Source organism: Peromyscus eremicus, chromosome 4 (genome assembly GCF_949786415.1).
Source record: "Peromyscus eremicus chromosome 4, PerEre_H2_v1, whole genome shotgun sequence".
Lineage (NCBI taxonomy): Eukaryota > Metazoa > Chordata > Mammalia > Rodentia > Cricetidae > Peromyscus > Peromyscus eremicus.
This window is the reverse complement of record NC_081419.1, coordinates 17,973,801-17,983,952: the sequence shown is the minus strand read 5'-3', so window position 1 is coordinate 17,983,952 and position 10,152 is coordinate 17,973,801. Positions and strand designations below refer to the sequence as shown.

At 44.2% G+C, this 10,152-nt stretch overlaps 1 protein-coding gene across 4 annotated transcripts; it reads left to right on the top strand.

Annotated features, from left to right (window-relative positions):
* The first annotated feature begins 200 nt into the window (after positions 1–200).
* Positions 201–7,693, top strand: LOC131909099 (sperm motility kinase X-like). 4 transcript variants are annotated; one of them, XM_059260400.1, is made up of 8 exons: positions 201–358; positions 2,544–4,651; positions 5,178–5,268; positions 5,650–5,835; positions 6,283–6,348; positions 6,736–6,933; positions 7,033–7,137; positions 7,532–7,693. In XM_059260400.1, exons 2-3 carry the CDS (start codon positions 2,577–2,579, stop codon positions 5,209–5,211), a joined length of 2,109 nt encoding a protein of 702 aa, XP_059116383.1. In that variant the 5' UTR covers positions 201–358; positions 2,544–2,576; the 3' UTR covers positions 5,212–5,268; positions 5,650–5,835; positions 6,283–6,348; positions 6,736–6,933; positions 7,033–7,137; positions 7,532–7,693. The 4 variants fall into 4 exon arrangements, with proteins under 4 accessions (XP_059116383.1, XP_059116380.1, XP_059116382.1 ...); XM_059260397.1 differs by having other exon boundaries at positions 5,650–6,348; XM_059260399.1 differs by having other exon boundaries at positions 5,636–6,348.
* Positions 7,694–10,152: the final 2,459 nt, after the last annotated feature.

Here is a 10,152-nt window from a genome sequence, read left to right as displayed (position 1 = left end):
TACTCTTGCCACCATGCTTTCCCTGTTCTCACAAAGTGTGAGCCGAAAGGACCCTTCCTTATGTTACTTTCTGTGGGGCACTTGGTAGCAGTGACTGCAGAGTAGCTAACACAGGCCTTTGACAGGAGTGTGCCCATCCCTCATTGGTCCATGGCTTGCTCTGACCTCACAAGGAGCCACTGTGAGGAATGACTGACACCTGTGCATATAACACACTGCCTAGGGCTGGGTTTTGTCCTTCTAGTACAGAGAGCTGTTAGGTGGTGATCTGTGGGACTTGGATGTTGGTAAAAGTTTTGGACCTGGATATCGGTGAAGTTTTGGACTCGGATGCTGGTGACTTCTTGTACTTGACAGAGTGAGTTTTTCCTCTCACTTTGCTGGTTGTGCTTTGGGGGTATTGGTTTTCATTTTTCCTTTTATTTCTTGTATTTTATGTTTCTGGTTTTAGAAGTTAGTTTTTACATATTTTAAATTTTCTTTGTTAACTATCTTCCATTTTTTTTCTAACTACTCATTTTCTTTGTCTCTTTTTTCTTTATAAAGATTTTGTTAGTAAATATTTAGCATAAAAAGTAAAAAATATTCACTGTAACATTTCTGTATATGCACATAATGTTTGATAATATTCACCTACTTTACATACTTACCCCCCTCCTCTTTACCCTTCACATCCCTAATATCCCCTTTTACTATCAGGTCCCCTCCCCAAACTGAGATCCAAGACTTGAAAACAAATGTCATTGTGGGACTGGCCTGTTATACACAACACCATGATTTCCAGGTCCATGCGGTTTTTCCCCTGAAAAATGACAATTTCACTCTTTTCGGCTGAGTGTATGATTCTTGCCCTTCTGTTTCTGCACAGCATTGCTAATCAGTTGGCATATTTGCAGCCCTTACATGACCGGGTGAACCCATCTTCATCATGAAGTATGATCCTTTTAAGTGCTGTGGAAGTTTGTGTGAAGTATTAAGTACTCTAAGGACTGTTGCATCTGTGTTCACCAAGGATGTTAATTATACCTTTCTCTTGTTACTGTACCCACCTGGTTTTGGTACCTAAGTAATACAGGCTCCTAGGATGAGTCTGGAAGCATCCTTCCCTTTTCATTTCATAGAATCATCTGAGAAGCATTGGTATCTTGGTGATATTTTGTTTATGCTCTAACAAAGCTTTCCTGAAGATCATTAAGACAAAGAAGCCAGTAACTAGAGAGACTTCTTAACTCTAGCCATCCTCAGACTAAAAGTGTGCAACATTCTGTCTCCAGGAATCCTCAGACTGAATGCAATGAGCTCCTGTCTCCTCCCACCTCTCTCTGCCCAGCCATTTCCCTTCTTGTCTCCACCTTTCTAGTACTGGGATTAAAGGTGTGAGCCATCAACACCTGGCCTCTATGGCTGACTAGTGGCTTAGCTCTGCACTCTGATCTTCAGAGGTCTGATAGAAATCACCAATGAGTTTGTCTGATCCTGGAGTTTTTTGTTTGTTTGTTTGTTTGTTTGTTTTTGTCAAGAGATTATTTTAAATTACTATTTCGATTTTGTTGCTTTTTTTCTGTTTTAAATTAGTTCTTTGAGAATTTCATACAATATATTTTGGTCATGTTTATCCCTTCCTCCAATTCCTCCCAGATCTTCCATACTCCCTTTCCTACCACCCATATTTGTGTCTTTTTGTTTTGTTTTTCACCATCAAGTACAGTTTCTGTTGTCCTTATACTCTTGGATATATGGCCTTCCACTGGAGAGTGGTCGGTCCCACCTACCAGGGGCCACACCCTTAAATGTGTTCTCCCTCTCCTGGAATCTATCAGTTGTCAATAGTTCGTCAGGGGTGTGACTTCTTGTCCCACTTCCCCTCTTCATGCAGAGATTTTTGTCTGGAGTGAGCTTAAGCAGGTCACAATGCTGTAAATTCAGATGGGCAACTGCCCTGCTTTGTCCAGAAAACAGTTTGTATTGTCATCCACTGCCTCTGACTCTGACAGTCTTTCAGTTTAGGTGTTTTATATCTTCTCAGTTGAGTTTTGGTAGCTAATGTGTGTCTAGAAGTTTATTCTAGATTTTTCCAATTCACTGGAACATTTTAAAAACATTCCCTAGTGATTGTCTAGATGTCTGGATTTCAGTTGTATCTCTGGTAATACCATGTTATTTTGTCTCCCATATTATTAACTTGTATCTTAAAGTTTTCTATTAGTTTCTTATTTTGTCTCTAATATTATTAACTTGTATCTTAAATTTTCCTAGTCGTTATTTTGGCTAAGATTACATCAGTTACATTTATTCTTAAAATAATCAAGTCTTTGTTACATTGGTCTTTGTATTATTTTAGTTTCCATTTCATCAATTTCTGCTCTGGACTTGAGCATTTCTTCTATTTCTCTTGGGTTTGGCTTGTTCTTGTTGTCCTATGACCATGACATGCATCATTAGGTTATTTTGGACAACCATCTTTTTTTTTAACCGCGGGAATTTGTAGCTATAAATGTTTCTCCTAGACCTGCTTTTAATTAATTTTTATCTTGCATCACTAGTTGGTCTTGGTACGAGCATTTATATCGACAAAGATGAGGAAGTGGGAAATGGCTCAAGGCAACACCCTACAGTACAACTCCTTTGACGAAGAGGCTTTAACAGAGCACTATCAAATCCTAAAGACCCTTGGTCGGGGAGCATTTGGAGAAGTAAAATTGGCTAGCCATCTACTCACCCAGACAAAGGTAGCAGTAAAAGTTCTCCCAAAAAGCTCAAAGAACATCTTCATCAAATCAGAAATTGAAATAATGAAATCTCTAGACCATCCCAATATCATTAAACTTCTTCACATAATCGACACCACAAAAAACACTTACCTGGTTATGGAACATGCCATAGGCGGAGAGCTGATGGCCAGGATTGTGGAGTTTGGCTACCTACCTGAGGACGAGTCCCGTAAGGTATTTAAACAGATGGTGTGTGCCCTTCAGTATTGTCACAGGAAAGGGATTGCTCACAGGGATCTAAAGCCTGAAAATATTTTAGTGGACGGCAAAGGAAATATAAAACTCAGTGATTTTGGGCTGGGCACCAAGCTTCCCATGGGGCAGAAGCTAGCATATTTCTGTGGGACCCTTCCTTATTGTGCCCCAGAACTCTTTGAAGGTGGAGGCTACGATGGCCGAGCAATCGACATCTGGAGTTTGGGAGTTGTACTCTACTTTATGTCTACAGGGTGCCTCCCTTTCAAGGGAACTACCTTTGGAATGCTAAAGGACAAAATCTTGGCAGGAAAGTACCCCGTTAATTTCAAGCTGTCGCCAGAGCTTTGGGATGTTATTGCTAAGTTGTTAACCGTAAATCCTGGAGAAAGACCAAGAATAGGTGACGTTGTGGGCTTTCAATGGCTGAAGCATGGCAATGAAGGTTCTCCCAATCCCTTTAGAGAGAACAATGAGGACAGCTACCCAGACCCCACTGTGATGGTCATCATGGGCGTCATGGGTTATAAGCAAGGAGAGATAATGGAAGCTTTACGGGAGAAGAAGTTTGATCAAGTGATGGCCACTTACTTGATTCTTAGGCAGCAGTCACCCTGGGAAGATGACATTATAAAACATCTTCGGCCCAAGCAGTCTGCTGGAACCTTGAACCTTACAGGCCTTCCCACAATACCTAAAGTGACTATAAAGAGGGGATCTAGTGTCCCTATCCTTCCCACTTCTTCCATTTTGCCCACTCTACCTGAGAGTCCCGAGAATAACAAAAAGGGGAAAACGAGGTACAGTATGCCTCCCACCGTGAACTGCCCTGACAAGAAAACAGCCCCAGTTCACAGAATCTGCCCCCAGCGTGTACATGAGGCTACTTTCATGAACAGCGCCTGGGGGGATTCAGAGAGCACTATTAACACCTCCGATGAAATATGTACCACAGTGTCTTCAGCACTGGAAACTTATTCCAGCAAGTTATCCTGGAATGTGTCCAAAGCTGGCCCTAACAAATCAAAGAGCAAGGCGTCCTCACAGGATGTTTTATCTCATCACACCCCAATGGAGGAAGTTCAGTGCCAAGACGTCAACATACCAGGTGAAATTATTGGCTCATCTCTCCCACAAACCTCACCTCAGGAGGACCTCAGAGGACAGCCCCACAGCATGTCTACTGCTGGTCGGAGAGGTGAAAGGACCAGCTCATCGCTCTCACAAACCGCACCTCAGGAGGACCTCAGAGGACAGCCCCACAGAGTGGCTACAGCTAGTCGGAGAGGTGAAAGGACCAGGTCATCTCTCCTACAAACTGCACCTCAGGAGGACCTCAGAGGACAGCCCCTCAGTGTGGCTACAGCTGTTTCAAAGAACATGACCTCACAGGATAGATCACCCCCATTCTCCAGCAAGGAGGCCCAGGATGAGGGTCTCATCGTACAAGAAAAAGACCTCAGCCCATCCTCCCCAGAAACATCCCAGGGACACCTCAGTGGCCGGTGCCAGACTGCACCCAGAGCCCCCTTTAGAAAGCGGATTTGGAAGAGCCTACAGAGCAGGATTATAAAAGGCCTGAGAAGTTTATGCTGCTGCATACCAACAGAAAAGAGGGAGCGCCTAGGCTGCAACAAAATCCTGCCTGTGACCTTAGAGGACCATGGAGGGAGCCAAGGTAACAGGTAGGTGGAGAGGCTCCAATGCACTTTTCTATCTAGGCCTCTTTTTTTTTTTTTTTTTTTTTTTTTTTTTTTAATGATCTTTTCTTTAAAGAAAAAATATTTATTTACTATATGTGTGTGGAAGTTAACTTGCAGGAGTCAGTTCTGTCTTTACACCATGTGGGTCCTAGGGAATGAATTAAGGTCCCCAGGCTTAAGGTCAAGTACCTTTACTCAGTACGCTGTTTCCTGGACTAAATGCTATGCTTTTAAATAAACAGATTGTAGGAATAGGTGATACTATATTATCACACCAGAAAGCAAATCCCACAGTATCCTTCCTGAGAAACTTGACCTAGATGCAGATAGATAGCAGAGGATAGTGGCCCGAGGCTGGGCAAGGGTGAGGAGAAGGGTGGGTAAAGAGCAATGGGACAGGCACTCAGGAGGAATCAGACTGAGGGCCCAGCACTGCGCAGGGCCAGCACAGCCAAGCAGAAGACCTGCATGTTCTCCTAAGAGGGCCCTTTTTTGTGTCTGTTTCAAGTGCTGTTGGAGGCACTGTGCTCCCCCAAAGCTGAAACCAGAGAGTGAAGAGCAGCATGCTGAGGATGCACACGGGCGCTGGAGAGAGCCAGGTAGGAAGTTCAGATGGCTGTGTGCCATGGGAAGCTGTGTTCATATCACAGGCTGAAACTAGGTGCAAAGTGTTCCTGTGTCTGCAGATGATGACTGGGGAGGAGGGGGCATGGCACACCCTTCTCACATCACCTGGACCCTGAGGACTGAGAAAGGATTCTGGGAGGCGGGTCTGACAGACTCATGATCCTCCTGACTCTCCCTTGTAGGTAGGTTCGTGATGGCTGGTGGTGCCACAATTGTGCCAGTAAAGTGAAGCACTCTGTGGGACCAGAAGTCCTTTAAACAAGGATCCACGGAGTGCTGTGATCATTAGGAAAACAGGCCTCAGAGGACCTTCCACGCACAGTGTGATCGTCATTCCAGCTACCTGTCTCCAGGTGTACCTGTGAGCCATTAGAAGAGACATCGGCACCGGAAGCAGAGGAGGACCCCAGAGGGCCTGGCCAGTTTGTATGTGTTCAAGATGAGTATTGCTGACCAGGTTGGAGCCAGACACAGAGGGACGAGTTTGCAGGGAGTGTCCATCTTGTGCTCATTTGGGAAGGTAGAGTGTGTGGGAACAGGTGAGTCCATTAGTTATGGTGCAGCTCTCAGCACCATCCTGAACTACTAGACAGCTTGCTTCCCGTCCCCACCAGATCCAGACACCTTCACAACTCACCCTAGCACTTACTGGTGAACTGCTTGTTGCTTTGCAACCTGAGTCATATGGATGTACTCTTCTGTACTCTGTATCTGAACAGACAGGGACACACACACACACACATACACACACACACACACACACACACACACACACACACACACACACATACTTCTCCCAATGTACCTCATGCACAGTTGACACTAGTGAAGTTTGCTTGAACTGGAGAGGACTCCTATTCAAGCAAGATAATTTCATATTTCATGTGATTTCCCTCCTGGAAATGCCTCAAATCCCTCTAACTCAGCTTGTTCCTGTCTCTACCCCCAACACAATCACTTAACCACCCTGCTCTACTGCTTCGCAGGAGTCATATGAAGCCAACACATGCCATGGTGCACATTTTGCCCCAGGGCATCCGGTCCTGTGCAAGGTAAGGCCCACCAGCTGTGCTTTGAGTGGAAGCAAGGTGAAGTCTGGAGTGTTTGACAGTTGGATTCAGAGATGGAGCTGGTTCCAAGCGTGATCGTGGATAGAATCTGTTGATGGAAAAACAATGGCAACCCCCGGCCTGACAGTGCGGGTGTTCCTCTGGGTGGCTCATGGTCTCCTGCCATATTTCCACCTCCTAAGATATCTCAGAGACACCTAAAGAGATTTAAGGGGTCAGATTCACACCCCTCCTTAGGCCCACACTCTAGTATACCCCAAGACCACACTTTAGTACACCCCAAGACCACACTCTACTACACCCCAAGATACTATTTTCAATAGTATCTCACACAAAGATCCCAGCCGTTTTCTTTCTGACATCCTGTAGGGACATTACTGTTGCTGAGGCTTTGTGTCCCCAGGCAGCAGGCTGGGAAAGTCCTTTGCTGCCTGTATGACCCTATGCTGGGGCTACCAAAGAGACTCCTGGGACTACACTCAGCAAGGGACATTTTCAACTGGATGGTGCTTAGAGCAGGAGATGCCACTCAAGCCCTAACACACTGGATGGAAGAGGGACACACAGGTGATGCTCCTCTGCTCAGGCCATGGGGAAGAGGTGATTGGTTACAGGGTGATGGACAACTAAACATTTTGTAATCTTACCAAAATGTCTTGTTTTCAGGTCTCCTTGATAAAAGAGGCTTCTTCTGATTGACAGAGAAGTTGGGCCAGAGACTCACAAGCAGATGGACTAAAGAGGAACAAGGGAAAATGTCTACTGATCCAGGTAGCACCCAGGCCCTTGTACTAACCCCTGGTTTAGGGAGAACAGTGTCTGAGGCAGCTCAGAGACTTACCTCATTGAGGGTGATGCCTCTCTGTACTGGCAGGAGCCATGTGAGGGTGAGGTGCTGCTCAGTCCCTTCCATCTACTCTATGGAGTCAGCTGTTCCCTTGGTCACCTAGGCAGGGACACCACTTCTCCATCAGAAGTACTGCCGGCTGCAAGGGACAGACATAGAGAACACTGACAGTAATTTGAGGGCTTTTTAGAGTGGGTCCCCTTTTAGAGAGTGACATCAACCAATACCTAGAGAACCGAACCATGAAGACAGTCTCTAAGGAAAGGTCCTAGATAGTGAGAGCTGAGTGACTGATGACTTTATGCCTTGTGTATCCAGGTGAAGATCAGCCATGGAGGATATGCTCAGAGAGCTGGGCATAAGATTGCTCTGCAGAAGTGTTACCAAGAAAGACAGGCACCAGACAAAAAGATATACGGCACAAATATCTGAATAAAGAGACTGTTTTCTTGCTACAATAAATTCCTTTGTATATTTGAACCGCATGCTCTGGTGTCCTGATTTATATCTATATAAACATTCTGATAGTGAATTGGTCAGCATGTCTGTCTTCTGAATGCACCCTTTCTCCCTGTGGTGAGAGCAACCCTCATTCTCCATGATGTACTTTGGTCTTCATTCTGTGCATTAGATCTCTGCCCTCTTCCTCCTACATACTGCCTAGTCTGCATCCTGGAAACATCACTCCATCCCGCTATTATCACTAATGGAGAATTTTGGTTTTGGCTCCACATATGAAGTATTTCTCTCTTTTAAGGGTAATTTTTCTTGGCATAATGTCCTTCAGGTGGACTCAAGTTGACCACAAGTCTCAGTATCACTCTCTCCTTTCTTTTTCTTAGTCAGGGTCTTACTGTGTAACCTAGGTTGACCTACAACTCCTGATGCTCCCGTTCAGAATCCTGGGTACTGGGGTGACAGGTTTATACCTCCTGAATTATAAGGCCTAATCACATTCTTCTTCAACAGACATATGGATATAGGGTAGACACATTGTTAAAGGATTAGGTTTTGATTCATTTTGAAATACTTCCATCTTTCTCTGCAGTTGTCCTGTCTTAGCATCATCAAAAAAATCCTTATATTTGGGTGTGTAAATGCTCACAAGAGCCCTGACTCCTACTTACAAGGCATTGCCTTTGTGTAGCCTGTAACCTGGTTCCCTCCTCAATTTGTATTTCTGCCCTGCCATTCACATCCTGTTGAGGGGGTAGAGTTTCCTTCAAGGGGCAAGGGATGCTCTGTGCTGTCATGTGAACTAGAGACTGAGAGGCTTCCAAAATGACAGAAGTCCTGGGCCCCTGCAACCAAATCAATGTTGGAAGAAACTAAAAAAGCATCTCACTTCTCTTCCTGTGGAGACACAGCCAGCATGGGCCATCTGGCAGGTCTGGTTTTGGTTTTGTGAGAGTCCTGTACTATGCTGTATCAGTTCACCCCTTGCTGCACGCTGGTTAACTCCATAGCCTGGTTGTCAGGAATATGTCTCGGATACATGGGGCAGTACAGAATTCTCTTTGGCATCCTGACCTCCTTTCCTTTGTTATGTCCAGAATGTTGAGATGACTGGATCACAGGGCAGACATGGTTTCACATTTTGAGAAATCTCCACAATGTGTCTCATGATAATTGTATCAATGTTTGCTCTGCCAACAATGTGCAAGGGTCTCCAATTCACACACAGGCAAATGTTTTTCTCATCTTTTGATAATATCCACACTAGTTCATATGGTGACATTTATGACAATTCATTTACCAATGGTTGGCCATATTTCCTGGACAAATAGAGTTTAATTCCCAAAGTTCTAACCTATGTCTCTTCCTTGGTGAGTTTTCCCTACTTTTCCAATAGCAATTTCAGAGTATCAGGTCTTACATGAAGGTAGCTGATCCATTTAGAATTGATTTTTATGCAGGCAGAGAGATAAAGATCTAGTTCACTCTTCCCCATTAAATGCCCAGTTTTTTTCTAGCACCATTTGGGATCTACCTAGAAAGTTGTAGGCCAATCTGTGCTAAGTAGGGAGACTATATCTATAAATAGATAGAGATAGATAGATAGATAGATAGATAGATAGATAGATAGATAGATACATACATACATACATACATACATACATACATACATACATACATAGACAGACAGACAGATGAAAGAAAATGCAAAAGGTAGATATTGAAATTTTCCCAGGGGTCTGCCCTTGAAAGATTCCTCTCACAGTCCTGGGGAAGATGCTACATCTGGCGTGGGGTTATCTGAGGGAAAATAATCTATTTACACCATGTTCTTTTGTCCGTTTCCTTTATTTCTCTAAGACAAAATTCTATCTACACAGCTTCAGTTCTGTCCTGACACTCAGCTCCTCCCTGTCCCTTCTTTTTCTGTCCTCTCATAGTTTTAGTAAGCTCCTATGCTTCCGATCTCATCTTTGTCTTCAGTTTCTCCGTCCATGCTCTTTTCTTCTCTTCCTACTCTCTTGACCTAACACAATCCTTATTCTCTACAAAAGATCTGCCTTGTTCCTTTCTCTCCAGGCACAAGACTCTCTGACCAGGAATTCTGCCTCCCTTCACTCCAACCTGGATCTGCAAATATCTTTTGTTCTCAGTCAAATGCTCTGGAATGCCATTTGGCCAGTATGAAGAAGGAAAGTCTGAGCTTCAGTTGCACAAGAAAAAAGGCTAAGCATCTACAGTCTGCCTGTCTCCTAGGCTCTGTAGGGGTGTTACTTAGTACATCAGCAGAAGGTCTGAGAAGCTTAACAGTTTACCATATGGCCTAGTAATATATGAGTCCACAAGAACTTCATAGTAGAAGACAGCTGGTATATATTAAAAGCTGAATAACACCAAATATTCCCTGATAAATGGCTTCCCTCTACAAAAATTCCTTGATCTTTCTATGTATAGCTTTATACGGCTGAATCTCTATATTCTTA